The 19,105-nt window shown below is 48.8% G+C and overlaps 1 protein-coding gene across 2 annotated transcripts in view; it reads right to left on the bottom strand.

Moving 5' to 3' along the window:
• Positions 1 to 19,105, bottom strand: part of GLIS1 (GLIS family zinc finger 1) — a 215,025-nt gene that overhangs the window by 81,072 nt on the left and 114,848 nt on the right. For both annotated transcript variants that reach the window (XM_033114807.1, XM_033114808.1), the window contains exon 3: positions 4,825 to 5,002. In XM_033114807.1, coding sequence (XP_032970698.1) covers positions 4,825 to 5,002 — 178 coding nt within the window. The remainder of the gene's footprint in view (positions 1 to 4,824; positions 5,003 to 19,105) is intronic.

Raw genomic sequence — 19,105 nt, forward strand, 5'->3', positions numbered from 1 at the left:
AACATCAGTCATGGTGGGTTGCAAACACAGTCATGGTTGGAAATAGGAATAACTGAGGAAAAGCGTCTTAGCTAGGGATGTCCCAGAATTTCAAGCCCAGACAATGTGACTGTATGAAATGCCACTTTGGGGAGAAGCTGTGGGCAGGCAGGCCAAGCAGAACGGCGTGTGTGAGGCAGGAAACCTGGGTTCGAGGCCAGGGTCTGCCACTCCCAGCTGGGCACACCTGAGCAAGGGGCTCTCCCCTCACCCCAACATCACAACGGCTCCCCTCTGTGGGTGAGGCTGCTATGATGGGCAGGCTAGCTGAGGTGGAGTCTTCTTCACACACGTGATCCATATGTTCCTAAAGAGGGCGTCTCCCAAACTGGAGACAAGAAAGTACAGGGAGAGAGTCCAGGGCCTGCTGGACTCTGATTAGAGGACTCTGAGAAGGGGAAAGGCCAGCAAGCTGAGGCTGGGCCTCTGGTCAGAAAATCCCCCACTGGCTGGCGGGGCAGGTCAGGAAGCCTGCTTACCTGCTTAACCTCTGACTAGGACACCCCATGCGTCCTCAGACCTTGCATGGTCTGAGCCTTGGTTCCCTCACCTATGAAAGAAGGACCAACCTTCTCTACCTCAGAGGGTGGCTGCCGGGATCGAGTGATAGGACGGATGCCATGACAACCATCTGAAAAGAGGATGGCAGGGTGGCTGGTGCCATCATTACTGCCGCCGTCCTGGGGCTCTCTGCAGCCAGGCGTCTGGGGTCAATGTCTGTCCTTGTTTCCCAGTGTTATTTCCTGCAGCTCCAGTCCCTCCCTCTCTGGCTCTGCAGCTGTGGCACTCCCCAGCTCCAGTCACAGGAGGAGGGGAGGGGAAGGTTTTTAAAGTGAGAGTCCACAGCCCTCAGAGAGCGTCACCTCCAACCCCTCACTACTCTGACAGGAAAGGAGTGAAGAGGGCAAAGGGCTCACCCACAGTCACAAGCAACAAGCCAGTGACAGGGCTGGACCAGAACGTGTCCGCATGCCTTTCTCCTGGATAGAACTGACCTGAAGCCCTCCCTGCATAAAGGCTTGGGGGAGGGGCTCTTGGGCTTTTTTCTCAACTGGGCTTGTTTCTCAACTACGCTTGCGCAGTGCTGTGCCTAGGGAGACCCCTCTTCCCTCCCAGGCACTCTGCTGCCCAGAGTGTAGTCAGTGGGTGGCATCAGAAGGAGCTTAGATTCCAAGGCAGACAACACACACATGAACCCCTCCCCAGCCTGGGGACGCTGGGCCCACCATCACCAGCAGAAAGCTCTGAGAAGCTTCAAGATCTGATATACAAGGGGTGACTTTGTGGAACTTAACAGATGAAATAAAAGCACAGCTGCTCCTTGCATGGTTGTGATCCTGGGCCTGGCAGAGGGGACATGGGCAGGGAAGGCCAGCCAGGCAGGCCTGTTTCTAGCAATCCCTTTAAAAACAGTGGCAGGTGAAAGCAACCAGAAGAGAGAAGCTGTAGCAGTCTGCGACTTAGTCATCCAAATAATCAACAGCAGAAGCTCGAATGACATCGGGGGGGAGGGGGCAGCTGTGGTCCTGGTGTCTCGTGGCTTCTGCTTCCCTCACTGTCCCTGTGAGGACAGGCCCCAGTTCCGGCGCTGCTCTGCCACTGAACCCTTGGCACCCCGGGCAACTCCCATCACACCTCTAGAAAGTGTGAGCGTGAGTCCCCCGCAGACAGAGCAAACAACCTCGGAGCAGCCCCACGTGCCAGACGCTTTCCCGAGGGCTGTCTCGTGCAATCTTAACACAGGAGAACCACGCATGGTATCTGTTGAATGCATGACCAAATTCTTCAAGGGAGAGGTCGCCATCTGTTTCACACTTACGAAAGCTGAAGCCCTCGCCCAAGCCGGCAGAGGCCGTCCGTGATGGAGCCGGAAGTTAAACTTAGATCTGTTTGAATCAGAGCCTGAGATTTTCCTGCAGCACTCTCCTGCCCAGGGTCCTGCTTCCTCATCTGTACAGGGATCTAATTTACTGACCATTACGTTTCCTGGCAGCCTCAACCTCCTGCGTCTCAAGTACTCAAACGTGCTTCTAACTGTCTGTCACGCTGGACCCTGGAAGGGAGCTGCCAAAATTGGGAAACTCAGTGTTTCGTTAGCAGTGACTCAAGGAGAAAGGAGGGTAATCTCGGACCTTATGGGGTCTGTGAACCTGCTGGTGGTTCACAAGCTGGGGCCTGGGCTGTGGGCCAGCACGGTCGGTCCACGGGCTTTTCACTCTGCGCTGGGTGATCTGGGGACTCAACACAGTTCAAAGACCAGGTCCTGCCCTTGAGAAGCTCCACTTCTAATGGGGAAACTGAGGGCCAGCCTGAGTGAACGCTTAAACTGCAGAGGGGAGGGTAGAATCGTGGCAAGCAGTAGACAGCAAGGGGCCTCTGAAGGCTGAGACGTGCAGCTGTGACACGTGTGGCCCACTCAGAGCAAGGTCAGGAAGCTGGTGTGGTGGCAGGCAGGGGCAGCTGGGGCCTGCCCTGTGTTTCTATCCTCATCTACAGGTAAGGAAGCGAGGCCTGGAGAGGGTCAGCATCATGCCCAAGGTCGACTAGAGAGCCAGTGATGGAGCTAGAACTTGTCACGCACTTAACAGTGCATTCTGCCGCCCATGGTGATGGCGGGCAGTCATTTTAAGCACACAAGTGACAAAATCAAAATATTGCTGAAGGTCCTTAAAACTGCTCACACTTTGCTGGGTAACCTCAGGCTCGTTTTGTAGCCTCCATGGCCTCAGTTTCCCCACCCAATGGCGGTTGTGAGTTGCACGAGTGTAAAGTGCTTGGCCCGCTGTGGCACATAGTAAGAGCTCCAAGATTGTCACTTATTAGCAGTAGGACCTGGGCCTCCACGACTGTGTGGATTAAATGAGAGAATGTGCACAGGTGGCAGTCACTCCCTCAGAAAGTGGGAGCTATTTGATAGTATTAGAAAGCTGGGCTAGAGGCAAGGAGGCTGGCTCGTGTGGCTGCTGCAGGAACCCAGGCACGGGAGCAAGGTGCCGGAGTTCAGGAGGGGACAGCAGGAATGAGAGGAGGGGCCGCAAACACAAGGCAATCTAGTGGGAGAGAGAAGGGACAGGATTCGGTGGGTGTGGGTTAGGGGACTGGGTCCTCTTTCTTTAGGAAAACGAGGGAGTCTGAAAATGCCAGAGTAAATTCAACTACTTCAGTGGCAGCCACTTAGATTGACGCTGGTGCAGAGTTCTGGGTACAGACTCTCCTGTGCCCTAAATTGTCAAAATAACATTCAAAATGACAAGCGATCTTTCTGATCATCTCTATCAAGACACAAAGGCCACTTGCTTAGCTTTCCCTAGGTTAGCATAGCTTCCACCCTGTGATAGAAAGAACTTCACGGAGACACTGGACACGTCTAGAGAGCTTCAGTGAATAATCAAGCATTGGACTGTCACCACACAACACACAGCTCAAACTGAAGGAAGCTCGCTCCTTGTTAAATACTGCATTTATGTCCCCCTAAAATTCATAAGCCCTAACTCCCATGTGACTATTGGGAGAGAGAGCCTTCAGGGAGGCACTTGGGTTCAATGAGGTCATGAGGGTGGGGCCCTAATCCCACAGGACTGGTGTCCTTACAGGAGGAAGACACAGAGGGGGTGTGCGCACAGAGCAAAGGCCATCTGAGGACACAGCAAGAAGGCGGCTGTCGGAAAGCGAGGGAGAGAGGCCTCAGGAGGAACCCATCCTGCTGACACCTTGATCTTGGACTTCCAGCCCACAGAACTGTGAGACATAAATGTCTGTTATTTAAGCCACGCAGTCTGTGGTGTTTTGTTATGGCAGCCTGAGCAGACTAATACACTCCCAGACATCAGAAGACTCACTAACATCAAAGAAGGCCCCGGGAATCTAAATTCTCAAAGAAAAATGGTTCTATGTAGAAAGAATAAGCATCCTGCTATTGAGTAATGTCTCCCACTGTGGAGCTCCCGCTGGAAAGTGAGCTCCATCGGGAAGATCTCTGCTTCCTTCGCCAAGGCACCCGCAGTAACGCACAGTGCCTGGCACACAGCAGGCGCTTGATAATTGGCTGGAAAAGGAATGAATTGCAAACAGGCAACTGGGCGAGTTTTTAGAATCTCTGATCTGTGAACTGGCCTCGGGTCAGCAGCCCCAAGCAGTGGGGAGAGGGTCCTAGGCGCCAAGTGGGTGGGCACACAGGCCTGTGTGTGTGTGACCTCCACCTGTCAGCAAACCAGAGGGCACGAAGGTAAGGGTGGGAGCCCAGGAGAAGCCGCAGGAGGAAGATTCCAGCTCACTCTGCAATCTAATGGAACATTTGTGCAGAGGCGGATGTCACTAGAATTGCATAAGCATTGAATGAGGGTTACCTGGCAGGGTGCCCAGGGGCGATGGTTCCTGGGGCAGGAGATGGCTCCATGTGGAGGAACCCCCTCTCCAGGCTATGAGTACTCCAGAGTTTGACACTATGAAGCCTGAGCTGAGCTTTCCTTCCCTAACTCATGCTATAATCTTCCTCTTCTGAAATGGCTGATTCTCTGTGAGAAGCTACCCTAGCTTCTGCAATGGGGAAATATACCTCAATAAAACCATCTTTGTCTCTCCTAAGACCCTGTAATGCAGGAGGTGTGGGCCTAGACCAGGCAGCCTCACTGTGCTATTGGGCTCTGGCTGGTCCCTGGCAAGCCTGTGCCTGTTTCCCTGTGGATCCCACGAACCAGGCAGACGAGGTAAGGTCTGGAGGCCCTTGGTCTTTGGCCTCCAGGGAGAGTCCACAGAAGGCAGCTGACGGTGGGATGGAGCACATACCTGCTAGGGTGAGGGAAATGGAGCAGCCTCTCGCAGGCTGGGGAGTGGCCCCGGGGCGGGGGGGTTCCTGCAGGGAGAAACAAGCCCTGGCGGCAGGTGGGGCTGGGGCCCTCGGCAAGGTCCAGGTCCAGCAGGCTCTTCTCCGAGCCCGGCGTGCAGTGGCCGTAGCTCCCGTTCACTGGGCAGAGAAAGACAGGAAAAGGGGACAGAGTGAGTGAGGACAGCCTTCAGGGGTGCGGGGAGACGGTCGTCACTGGGTACTGCATGGAACAGAGCACCCGTGAGCTAACACTAACTGAACTTCTGCTACATTCAAGGCAGCGGGAGACCTCATTCATTTCCCATGATCGGCAGCGGGATCAGTAAGAGGACCAGGCCCGATTCCAGGCACAGGAAACCGCTGAACTAGCCAGACAAGCACATGTCTGGGAGCTCATCATCTGTGATCCTCGTGGCGATCACCTCGTGCTCATGTGACAAGGTGTGTGGCCCCCTGCTGGGGCTGCCCAGCAGGCCAGGTGAGCATCACTGGTATTTGTATGTCAGGGAGCAGCTGCTCACTGAACAGCATCCGCTCGTTACCACCAAAGCTCAGTCTATGTTGTTTCCCCAATGGCACTGCAGCATAGAAATGCAGGATCCAGTTATTCGCACCTCTGTATCCTCCATGGTTCTTTCAGGATAGCCTGACGATCGTGTGCCCTGCCTGGCAAAGCTACTGGCTTTCTATGAACAGTAACTGAGGCAGTAGATATGAAAACCGTTGAAAAACGATATAACATATAACAAAAATGTTAGGCATGGTTGTTACGTTACTTCCCCTCCCTGGGCCTCAATTTTCTTATCTACTGTGTGAGGAAGGTTAGTCTGGAAACACTCTTCTTCTAAAGCTCCACGAGATTTGTGCCCTGTCACCTGGCAGGGTTATGCTAAGGAGGAAAGGACATGCGTGGGCTTTGGGGCCCTGCGGACCTCGGTGTGGGCCCCTACTGCCCACACGCAAGTCTGTGACTTGGCCAAGTCCCTCCCCACAGCTGACCCTCCCTGAGGCTGCCGCTCAGCCCCCTGGTGGAGTATGATGGAGACATCTCCACCGTGCACGCCAGCTCTCCAGAGACGCAGGGAGGTTTTGAGAGCTGAGGCACAGACGCCCTACCGAGCACAGTCCTGGCACTGAGCAGGTGCGCCAAGAGTAGAAATTGTTTTTATTGCCAAATAACACTTTGAAAAGCATAAAGTACCCTAGAGAAGTAATAAAACATTATTAACAGCCCAAGTATTGTCCAGGTACTGTTACCACTAAGCAAGATAAACCACTAAGATGAGGAAAGGACTGACCCAGAACCCCATTGGCCCCTCATGTAAGAACAAGAACGACAGACGTACTATTTGCTGAGCAGTGTGTGCAGGGCCCGGCTGCAAGGCCGCTGTCTCCATGGAGCACCCCCACTGCCCTCTGGGGGAGGTAGAGTATTATGATCCCTATTGCACAGAGCGCAAAACAGAGGCTCAGAGAGGTTAAATGACTCCCCCAAGATCACACAGCTACAAAGAGTCTAGGCTGGATCTCTGGCTCAGGTCTGCCAGACCAAACCTCCCCTTGTAATCGCTGTGTAATAAAACGGCGTCTTTTAGCCAAACATCCAATCCCACCCTAGTTCTAGCCCACCCCCAAGGCCAGACACTCGCAGCTAACTCGCCATGTGCCCATGGCATTGGATAGGTACCAGCACTCATTGGCCACGCACTTTATAGTTTGCAGCCGAGAATGCAATGCTCTCAAGGTACCAGGGCCAGTGAGGGACTCGGACAAGTCTTCAGGTCCCCAGGCCCAGGCAAGAGGCTCGAGACGGCTTGGATGAACATTTGCTCAGAAGCCGGCCTCTGAGTCACCCTCCCAGGCGGAGGCCCGGCCCGGGTCCTGCTGTGAGAAACACCCGCGCCCGCTGCCTTGGCTGCTGCTTAGCCAGCCCCTCCAAGCTGATTTTTTAATAACTTGGTTGTTTTTTAATTAAAAAGAAATCCCTGGTAACAAATGTGAATGGCCTGAGTTAATGAGAGCAGGCTGCCGCTCGTTTAACTCCGTCTGTGCTTGGCGGTCTTGGCCTTTTCCAAATCGTTTCTGCATGCGATTTTATTGTCCCACTGAGGCAAATCCTGGGACTAGGCCTCAGAAAACTGTGGATAATTTTATGACCATTAATAGCATTTGGAGCAGAGAAAGCTTAATCATTACACGGGGCCATTCTCCCAGAGTCTTTGGGTCGGGGACGCGGTTCTGAGGTTCCTTCCAGGACCCACCAGGCCCATTGGAGACTCTGGGTCACTTACCCCTCCTTCACTCAGGAGGATGTGTGGTGCGATGGAAAGCCACCGGGGAGGCCAGCACTTGTCACGCCTTTATTCATCCGGCCCTTCCTAGGCGCCAAGAACTTTCAGTCCTTTCAAGTACTATCCCCATGAGGCGGGCTCATTACAGCCACTTTCCAGATGAGAAAAGTTGAGGTTTGGAGAGATGAGGGGCTTTCAGCCAAACTCAGGGGTATACAAGAGGCGGGGCCACAAGTCAAACCCAGATGTCTCAGACTTCAAAACGCCAGTTCTGTCCTGTTGCCTCTCAGCCAATTGATGAACAAGTGGGGCCCCGAACAAGCATCCCCACCTGGGACTCCAACGAAGACCACATTGGAGGACCTTTGGGGGAAGTGACAGTACAACCACCGCCAGGACTCCTGAACTCTGCCAGGTGGTAGGACCGCTCCATCTACAGATGGGCACACGAAGGCGCAGGGAAGTTTAGTGGTTTGTCCAAAGACACACTGGGAGTCAGGGACTGAGCCGAGATGTGGAAAGAGACAGTCATGACAGGACGAACAACTGGGGCCTGTTGGCTTCTTCTCTGTTGGATACAGTACGGAGTTTTCCTGTAATACATAAGCAAGCTGGCTCTGGGAGGGAGGAAGGAAGGAGCCCCTCAGGTCAGAGTTTGGCACTGCTCAGGGTTCCAAGCCCATTCAAACCTTGTCCTGCATAACTTCACAGACCCTGGATGAAAGCATGGGCCTCGTCACCTTGCAGAGGAACGCGAGCACCAGAGCTGGCAAGTAGCTGTCCAAGGTCATATGCCAATTGCTGGCACAGCCGGGGCCCGAACCCAGCTCTCTCAAGGTCTATGCCAGACACTACCCTGGGCCACCTGCTTTCTCAAAGGCTAGAAATTAAACTACAGACCATAACAAGTGTCCCAGAGAAGCTGCCACCACTGGAAAGATATGGCTACTGTCATGGCTGCCCACCTCAGGCACGAGTCCGTCTAGGGACCTCCCACTGCTCTCCCACCTGTTGGTGTCTTGCTTCTCTGTCCCCAAGTGCATCACAGGCCCCACCCATGATCATTCTCCACCTCCAGGGAGCATGGATTGAGTCTTTCTCAGAGGACGCAGGGGAAGGAGAGGGGCACACCGGCCCCACTGCCCTGAGGCAGGCTGGGGATACCCTGGGAAAGGGCTGTACCCAGCAGCCATGTCTCTGTGCCACAGGGGACCAGACCCTGGACCTGGCTTTCCCCATGTAAATGAAGCTTCTTTGGAGGCTTAGAGGATGAGGGGGGGTCCCGTATTCATTTCTACAAGTTGGTGAGAAAACTTAGAACAGCAGGGCTGGGACTGATTGACCATCTATTTCATTAATAGATGAACAAACTGAGGCTCAGTGAGGAAAAGGACCTTCCTGGGTCACACAGCAAATCTATACAGAACCTGGACAGGCACCATGGGGGACTAAGGAAAGGTTGGTTTAGTTTCAAGTCTCAGTTTTCTCATCTGTAAAATGGTGCTAAAACTGACCTCACAAGGTCGTGGTGACAATTAAGTGAGATACGATCACAATGCATTTGGAATGATGCCTGGTTCATAGTGAGCACTTGGAAAGTAATGACGATGATCATGCGAATGATTTCTTCCATTTATCCTTGAGCTTTGGATGGGACCAGGAGGCAGGGCCCTGTATGAGAAGCATTCTGTCCCCAGGAAGGTCAAGTCTGGATGACCCTGAGGCCAGACTCAAAAGGACAAGCCCCCACGGCTCGGGGGGTCACAAATGCAGGAGCAGGCAGCCTGCATGAGGTCACAGCCAGCAAATCTGAAGCACATGTCTCCAGTTACACACCACAGAACTTTGCAAATTACCGTAATGACTTGGCTATAAAGCGGTACCACATATAAGGTGACTCCCCACAGGAATTTTAATGTACGCCCAAAGCTGCCAAGACTGCATTAGAGGGACAATGATGCATTCAGCATCGCAGGCCCAGAGGCCGCCTCCTTGCAATCCCAGGAGCAGCCAGTGGGCAGGTCTAGGACGGCCTACACACCGACTACTCCTCGTTCGTGGACAAGCACAGCAAACATTTAGTGCCCACCAGGCGCCAGACTGGTGACAGACCGGTGACAGTCTATGAAACATTTCACAGCCATCACCTAGGAGCTTCACTACAACCCTCAGGAGTAGAGCTGGAAAGGCTGGGGGGTGAGGGGGCGATGGGCAAGCAATTTGCCCAAGCTCACGAAGCAAATGTAGGGCTCAGACTTACACTGGGCAGCGTGACTCGGCCATCTTGTCAGCAAACTTTTGATATAAAGGGCAAGATGGTAAATATTTTAGGGTTTGTGGGCCATACAGTCTACTGTCACAACTACTCAACTTGGGCTGTGAAAAGCAGCCATAGACAATGTGTAAACAAATGAGTGGGGCTGTGCTCCAATAAAACTTAATTTAGAAAAACAGCTCACTGGCTCTTGGGCTATAATTTGCCAACCCCTGAGCTAGTGCAGCAGCTAGAGGCAGGGCTGTGCAGTTAGAAAATCAGGGCTTCAAAATCTGAATCTATCATACTTTCCTGCATCTGTGAAACAGGGAGAATTTCACAGGGTGCAGTTGATGGCTTGAAAACCACTGTCAAATACTGAATGCAGGGCTGGCTCCTGGTGGGCATTCAATAAACGGAAGTGCCTGCACCTGGCTCCAGGAGCCCCCCACAGCCTGGGCTCACACTTCTACCTGGGCATCGTTACCTCACACTCCCATGAGGCTTTGCTGCTGTGCTGCGCACATCCTAACCCATCCAGTCAGGGCGGCCTGACACCTCCCAAAACCATCTGGGCCCTCAGAGCTCCGCAGAAGTGGATCTCCTTCTGGAATGTTCCCTGGTCTCTCCTGTCCTCTCTGAGCCCCCCTACCACAGCTCACAGCACTCCCTGTGAATAGTCACCATGTAAGGTGCCCCTTCTTTCTGCTCACCCAGCGTATGCCGAATACTCATTATGTTTGATCTCTAAGTCTCTGCAACATCACCCAAAGTCGGGATTAGAACGCTCTGTACTGGCACATGGCTGTTTTTAAGGGCAGCTAAAATCCTGCCTCCACCATGAGTCTGTGAAGACCCTTTACGACCAGGGTCTTGGAGCCCCCGAGCTGCTGAATGTCACAGCGTCCTGACATATGATTTTGTCCAATTTCCTTCACATACAGAAACCAGGGGCCCAGGTGAGGGAGAGGCTTGTGTCAGCCACTCAGCAAGCAGGTTCTTTAGACACCGGGGCCCCACTGGGGATGCTCCCCTCATTCCTAGCACACAGTTAGACCCACAGGAGGTGCCTAGAAACCCTGGGAGGGTGGATGACTGAAAGGACTTTCTCAAGTTGACTCTCCTGCCTACTGTATGCCAGACACTGTGACAGGAAACGGAACGAGCTTTTGTCTCTCTCTCACACACACACACACACACACACACACACACACACACCCCTAAGTTGAAGCCCTGGCTCTACCATTAACTTTCTGGCTATTTGATCCTAGATGAGTTACCTCCCCCTCGGAGCCTCAGTTTCTTCCTCTATAAAATGGGAATAAGGACCCCAGTTACAGGGGGTGCCTGTGAGGATTAAATGAGATAATATATGTAGAGGCATGGTGTCTGGCACGGAGTCAGCACTTTAGGTCCCTGGTTTGGCTCTCTTGACCGGCAGGAGAGACGTGGGCCTCCCTGGGGTGACATGTGTCTCCAGGAACAGAGGACTGCTTTCCTGGGCAGTGAGCACCGCTGGTCACAGACGGCAGCTTCAGGCAAACAGAAGCTTGAGTCGGCGCCCAGGCTCTGCAGGCTGAGTCTGTGCAGAGCAGGGCCTCAGCCTTCTCTGAGCCCCCTGAGCCTTCTCCTCTGAGCAGTAGGAGTGCCAAGCTGGGCAGGAGAGGCACTAGAGATCCCAGAGAGTGGGAGACACAGGGTTCCACTTCTCAGGCTCAGGGAGGGTGAGTGGCTCTCTAAGGACACACAGCAGAAGCCAAGCCCACACTGCATCCACACTCCAGGGCCCATCTGCCTCTCCAAGCTGCCTCGTCCTCTCCTCTATTCCCTCCTCACCAAATCCAAAGGCCTGGCAACCAGCAGGAAGTGGGGGCTTCTGAAAGAGAAGCAGGAAAGCAGACAGCTGGGCTTTTTCTCCATTCTCCACAGCCTGGCAGGATGGGCTAGCTGAGACACGCTCACTCAGCCTGGAGCCACCTGGGGAGGGGGGTGGTTCATGGCCATTGAGGGGGGCAGTAAGCTTGGCAGGGCCTCCGGAGCTACAGAGCCTGATGCTCGAGGCCACATGCCAGGTTTATGGCCACCCGTCGTCTCTTACCCCAGATTACAAAAGCTCCATAAATTCCCCTTTAAAGCTAAGCTCGATTTACGGGACTCAGGCCAGTAAAACCTGAGCAGGCTTACCTCAGGACGGCGCCGCAAAGAAACCAGAGCGAGCCCTCGGCTCTGTCCCAATCCAGCGCCAGGAAGTGAGCAGCCCAACGCTGGTTACACAGGTAGATGCAGGCACGTATATATATAAACACATATATGGGCTGCGTTTTCCCTCACACTCTCTTATTGCTACCAAATTAGCACATATTTACAGTGTGAAAACATTAGAAAATGTACATAGGCAATAATTAGAAAACAGATATCACCTATAAGGCCACCAGAGAGAGCCACAGCAGACACGATGACACATAAACCTCTGTGATATTTCCCTATGCATCTCCATAGATTTCTGACAAAAAAAGCAAGATGATACACTTATTTTCTTGTACTTGGCTTTTTCCATTTAGTAACATATCATGAATACCAAAGTTCATGGAGTGCCCGCCAAGTACCAGGCTCTTTCCGTGCCAGTCTTATTAACGCCATTTTCCAGAGGAAGAGCGACTTGCCCAAAGTCATCCTGCTGGGAAGTGGTGGAGTCAAGATGCAAGACCAGCTCTCTCCTACGTGGAGGGCAGTGCATTATTCCACATCATGAAGGGATTCAGAGCCGAGGCAGCTCATTTCCTGGTGTATTGGTCAGCCATCACAAAATAATACCATGGACTGGGTGGCTTAAACAGAAATGTGTTGTCTCATAGTTCTGGAGGCTAGAAGTCTAAGATCAAGATTCCTGCTGATTTGGTTTCTGGTGAGAGCTCTTTCTTGGCTTGCAGACCTCTCATTATGTCCGTCATACGGCCTTTCCTCAGTGCATGCATGAAAGCGGGGGGGGGGGGAGAGAGGGTAGGGAGAGAGAGATCGAGAGAGAATGAATTTGCTCTGGTGTCTCTTCTTACAAGGACACTAACCCTATTGGATCATAGTCCACCCTATGACCTCATTTAACCTTAATTATTTACTTAGAGCTTCCATCTCCAAATAAAGCCACACTGGAGGTTAGAGCTTCTCCATGAATTTGGTGGGGCGGGGGTGGGGGTGTGGGACACAAACATCCAGGCTACAATACCTGGTGTTCATTCCCTCCTTTGCCCTCCCTAATAGAGTCCCGTCTTTTCATATCTATATCTAGAGATATATATCTTGAGAAGGAGACACAGTATCGCACAGCCGGTAAGAATGCAGATTCTGGGGCCCAACCAACTAGGTTTGAATCCTGGTTTTGCCATTTACTAGCTGTGACCTTGTCTAAGTCACATGACTTAGCGTCTCTGTGCCACAGTTTATGAAGTTGCAATGAGTTCACACACCCTCTGTAAAGGTCCTAGAACAGTACCCGGGACACACAGTAGACACTATGTCAGTGCTTGTTCTCACGGTCATTCTCATGGTTAATGTCACTCCAGGGTGGCTGTGGACACCTACTGATCAGCATGACCTCGTCTCCCCGGCCACAGGTCACAGCGATTGGCGCCGAGGCTGGCATGTAACACAAGTTGGTTTAATTAGACAGAGGCCTGGAATTTCTGTTTAATGACTGAAGAAAGAACAGCCTCTCCTCCTCTCTATGCGAATAAGGAAGCGTGTGGCCCTGGTAGCTATTAGAAGCCCTCGTGTTATCCTAAGGGAAGTCAGTGGGAAGACAATGTCAATAAACCAAGGTGTCTCATCCAGGACAGCAATGTAACTATGTCACAGCACTAGTGGCGCCAAGAACCTCTTGTGTGAGCAATAAAATTCCTATAGCGCTTTAAGCTTGTCTCAGATGTATTTTACGCCACTTACAACCAAAAGCATCCTTATTAATATGATATTCTTCTATAAAATAATTTTTATCCACTCTCACAATCTTTGTTTTTAATTTGAGTATTTAGTCCATTTATACCATTCACATTTAATATAACTTACATTTCAGTTTAAATCTACAACCTTACTATTTATTTTTTATTTGTCCCATATATTCTATATTCTTTTCCTCTTTCTTGCCTTCTTTCAAATTAATCAAGTATGATTTATTATTCCATTGTCTCTATTAGCTTGCAAAATATACATTCATATTATTAGTAATAGTTATCTTAGCAATTATAGCATCCATCCTTGATTTACTGCAGTCTAATGCAGACTAGTACATTTACTACTTCCTGAAAAGTGCAAGAACTTCAGGACTCTTTAACTCTGCTCTCTCTCTCTCTCTATCTCTCTCTGTTATTACTGTTGTGCATTTTAATTCTATATCTATTTTTAAACCTCACCAGATATTATCAATGTTTTGTGTAGTCAACATTTATGTAAATATTTTCCCTCCCTCTTGCTACCATATAGAGTCCTTTTCCTTCTGTATAAAGATTTTTTTAAAAAACTGAGTCTATTGGTAAGGAAATCTCTCAAGTGATGCTTGTCTGACAATGTTATTCTTTCACCTTTATTTCCGAAGGATATTTTCACTAGGTATAGAATTCTAGGTTGGCAGTTATTTTCTTTCAGTATATTACAGATTTCTTCCACTGTCTTCCGCATTTCATCATTTTTATTGGAAAGTTATCTTTTAAAGACTGTATCACCCCCATTTTTAAGATTTTTCTCTGTGTTTAGTTTTCAGTAGATTGACTATGGCTATGACGTGCCTACATGTGTTTTTCTTTGTATTTATTCTGCTTGAGGTTCATAGGGTTTCTTAAATATGTGTCTTGATGTCTTCTGTCAGTTTTGGCCATTATCACTTCAGACATTACATCTGCCCATTATCTTTCTTCTATCTTTCTTGGGCAACAATGTATGTTAGAAGTTTTCACCATGTTCTATGTATCTATTATGCTCTTTTCTGAATTTTCCATCCTTTTTTATCTTTCATGCTTCAGTTTAGACATTGTCTACTAATCTATTTTTGTAATTCATTAATCTTTTCTTTAACTGTATCTAATCTATTAAATCCATCTTTTGAGTTCTTAAATTTATTATATTTTTCAGTTCTAAAGTGTTTACTTGATTAATTTTATAGCTTTCAGGTATCTGTTGAAATTCTTCATTTGGTAATCTATGTTTTTGAACACATTAATCACAGTTATTTCAAATCCTGTGTCTCCAACATGTGGACCACCTGTGAGTCTTTTATCATCTTTTTTCCTCCTGGTATCCCTGGTAATTTCTGACTGAATGCCCAACATTGTGTATGAAATTTGTACAGGCTCCAGATGATGTTATCTTCCTCCAGAGGGAATTTTCTTTTGCTTCTTATAGGCAGTTAAAAGAGGGAAAGATTATCTTTATCCAGTCTGGGATTTAGCTGTTTTAAAGCTGGGCTTCAGGCTTTGTAAAGGTTGTGCTATTTCTTGTTCATTCTCTCCTCTAAGATGTTGCCCTCAGGGGCCCCAACTGAAAGTTTGGGATGCCAGGGCTCCTCCTCCTTAGTTGACAGTGAACTTCGATATATGTTTTCCCAGAACTTAAAGCTATTGAAAGGTCTGCCTTGCATATCAACCTCTTTACTACCACACTTGGTTCATTTTTCAGCTGCTTAGCTGGTGCTGCTTAAGCATCAACAACTATCTTGGAAGGAAAAGCAACAGTGAATGTTAGGCTCACTTTTCATTACTTCCTGCCTCCATGGAATCTTGACCCCCTCAAGATCTACCTGTCATGGTAGCCCTAAACCCCAGTTTTTGTCTCTCCAGCACAGTGTAGGCTGCAGGAAGTTCTGTTCAGCTCTCTGACTCTTGGTCATACATCATTTGCAAAATGGCAAATACGTGAAAGGAAGAGACACAGTGTCAGGTTGACCTCAGTGCATTTCCTTTCTCTTCAGAATGTTGGTCTCTCAAGTTCTGGCTGTTATTTGATACCTTCAAACAGTTGGTATTTATGTTTCATCCAGAAGAAATGTCTGATCCAAGCTTATTTAGTATAGCGAGATGCAAAAAGCCCCTTCCAACAAATACCTTTAATGACTATATAGTATTACATTATATGGTGGTACATATTTTATTTAATCTATTTATCCATACTTGGGACTAAGATTGTTTAGAAGAGTTTAAAACTAGAAACAATTAGGTAATGAATATCTTTATAGACCCATCTTCATGTCCGTCCATATTTATAGCCTTAAGATAAATTTCTAGATGTGGGATTACTGAGTCAAACAACATGCAAAATTTTAAGAATTTTATTACCTGAACTTCAAATTGCTTTCCAAAAGGAGTATATCAATTTCCTATACCATCAGCAGTATAGGAAAGCACTTCTTTCCTTGCACTCTCACCACTCAGTACTTTCTCATTTTTAAAAATCTATTTAATTTACCAGCGCAGGGTTATTTATAATAGAAAAAAATAGGAGACAGACTGCATATATCCAATAATAGAAGAATGATCAAGTAAACTATAGTAAGTTCCTCAGGAATTTTATGTAGCATTAAACATGATATAATAAAATCCCACCAATAATCCAATAAGTATGGTCCAAAACCTTCAATTACTTAAAAATGCAGAGTTGTGTTATTATTTAGTTAATAAAAAAAATACAGTTTTGGTGGTTTTTCTAGTTAATGTGTGTGGGGGGAAAGTTTTCATTTATTAGACATGCCGGAAACAGGTCACTTATCACAAAGTACACACCACACTAAGAACTGGTATCAAGTGGTTATGAGGCAGTTACTTCCTAAACCCATCATCCTGAAAACCCCAGAGAAAAGAACTCTCTCTGCCCGATTTTTGAAGAGGCTGGACAAGAGTAAGTGCTAACTGCCAATCATGTTTTATATGCTTTTGCCTCGTCATAAAGGCATCGCATCACAGGTTTCACTGGATTTACTAAAGGCTTCAATTAGATGGGAAAATATTTATAAAAACTATGTTAAATGAAAAAGAGCAAGATTCAAAATTCCATATACATAAAAATAACCTGAATAGTAAAAACAATAGAAAAATCAATACATCAAATGTTAATCTTTCATTCATTCAACACGTGTATACTGAATATCTCCTATGTACCAGGACCCGGCTCTGAGCACCAGACACGCAGCATGCTAGGTATCAGTCACCAGGAATGAACGAGAAAGGAAAATCTCTACTGTCATGGTGTCTACATTCTAATAAGAGAGAAGACAAGACAAAAGTAAACACATCAACACACACCATGATATTAGGTAAGTAAATGTTGTGAATGAACATTAAAAGTAAGAAGCTAGAAAGTGCAGAGAGATGGGGAGAGTTGGATCATGTTTCTCCGAAGGGCTGACATCTGCACAGAGGCCCGAGTGAGGTGAAGGAGGGAGCCATGTGGACACCTCAGGGAAGAGCATCCACAGAGGGAGCGGCAAGTACACAGGTCCAAGGCTGAACACAGACAGCCAGGTGTGACTGGAGCCCAGTGAGCAAGGTGAGCGAGGCAGTTGATGAGGAAGCGGGGCCGACGTGCAGGGTCCTGTGGGTCTGGTGAGGAGTTGGGTGTTATACCCACGTGGCAGGAAGCCACTGGAGGGTGACAGCAGGAGTGACCAAACCTGAGTTGTGGTACGGACTGATGTCTGAGTTTTATGTTGACAAAAGACTTTAGAAAGAATAGAGTAGATGCAGGGAGAAAGGTGGCTTTATTACAGAAGTGTTTCCAAACATCTCCCTTCTTTCTTGGGGGGAGGAAACTGTCCCAACTCCTGACTGTATTTACATTCCTGATGTAATGACTATGCATTTGTCAAAACTCGCACAACTCTTCACAGACACACACACACAAAAGCTGAATTGTACTGTATATAAAATTTAAAATAGTTTTTAAAAATAATCTCCATGTTACATTTCAAAATAGTTCATATTGTTTTAATAATTTTTAAAAACTGTGCGCAAACTATTCTTGAGAATAGACCAAGTGCTTCCGCTAAGTGGGCATGGACCAGCCTCCAGCATACTGGTCTGCAAACAGGCCCTGTCCCTCTCAACCCATCGCCAGAAATACCAGGGCAGGGGACATGTGGGGACCCCAGGGTAGCCTTCCTCTTAGTGGCTTATCAAAGAGGACAGCAGCCCTAAAGGAGACAGGCACTTTCACATGAGATAAGGCTGCTGACAGAAAGGATGTGCTACCCGGTGCATCCCCAGGATGCGCTGCTACCCGGTGCATCCCCAGGATGTGCTGCTACCCGGGGCATCCTCAGGATGTGCTGCTACCCGGGGCATCCTCAGGATGTGCTGTTACCCGGTGCATCCTCAGGATGCGCTGCTACCTGGTGCATTCTCAGGACTCATGACTTCCTCTCCTCAGGATGGGTCTGTGGGAGCCTCTGCCCTCTCCCTGCTCCTATTGCAGTCTCGAAGCCCCCTGGGCCTCTCCTCCTCCTCCCAGCTCCTTGACAGGAAAGGCTGCACTCACCCCAACTGTAAATGACTGCCAGTATCCCCTACAGGAGGGACAGACATTCCAGACTGAATAATGGCGGGAGCAGTGCAAAGCAAGGGACCCAAAGGTTGGCAGAAGAAAGCACTGCCTTTAGTATATTTCAGTCTCTCCCAGGGGCTGGGGAGAGGTGGTCTAGGAGATGAACCCGATATACTTTAAAATTCGCAGATTCTACGTTTCATCATACTGAGCCATCATGTTGCCAAAATTTCAATGCATCTGGGATTCGAAAATGCCATGATTCTCTCGTTCTGATATGATGCCATTTTATAAAGCTAAGCGTTTACATTACTATGGCTCTAAGATTCTCCGATGTCATGGATTGGACATAAGGAGATTCTCTGATTCCAAGGTCATAAAATCCCAGGTTAAAAAGCCTGCGGCTTCCTAGGGTGCCCTGAGCCCTGCACGAGCCCCTGCTTGGCCCAGATCATCAGGGAGCAATAGTAATAATCACCAAAAACCCTTCGTTTTTTTCCAAGCCCAAAAGAGCCAGGAGAGTAATGAGATGACAAGAAAACCAGAGGAAAGGCTGTTGAAATCTATAAAAACTTCTCAAAGACAAACATTTCCATCTGTGTTTTTTCAGTAAATACAGGACATTAATGTTATGTCAGGCATATATTTATTATTTTATGTTTGGCCTTTTTTTTCTAACGTCTTCTACTTAAATCAAGCTAATTAGTTAACTCTTATGCCCATGCCCAAGTTGGTGCCCCACACCCCACATCCCCCAACTATTAAAAAATATATAAAGAAAGAAGACCTAACGGCAATGGGGTGGGGGGTGGGGGGGTTGGGGATGCACAGCTCCAGGCAGCTGGAGTGCAGCGGGGGTACATGAGTCGCCAGCACTTTCAAATCCCTTCCCTCCATCTCTGTCTCTCTGAGAGGGATCAGTTGTTCTGACTGAGAAGATACCACCATCCTGAGGGAAGACACTGCAACCTCCAGGAAAGGGCACCACCAGAAATACAGCACAAAGCAGGCAGTGGGAATGGTTCCTCGTCCCTCAGAGAGGCTCAGAGTTTTTAGACTCTGTGAAAAAGACGACGTGCTCTATAGTATGGCCAGAAAGGCTGGCAAAACCTACTGGAGAAGTCACAGAAATTGCTTTGGCTTCTGAAAACTCCCCAGATCTGAAACCAATCAGCA

This window comes from Rhinolophus ferrumequinum, chromosome 9 (genome assembly GCF_004115265.2).
Source record: "Rhinolophus ferrumequinum isolate MPI-CBG mRhiFer1 chromosome 9, mRhiFer1_v1.p, whole genome shotgun sequence".
NCBI classification, from domain to species: Eukaryota; Metazoa; Chordata; class Mammalia; order Chiroptera; family Rhinolophidae; genus Rhinolophus; species Rhinolophus ferrumequinum.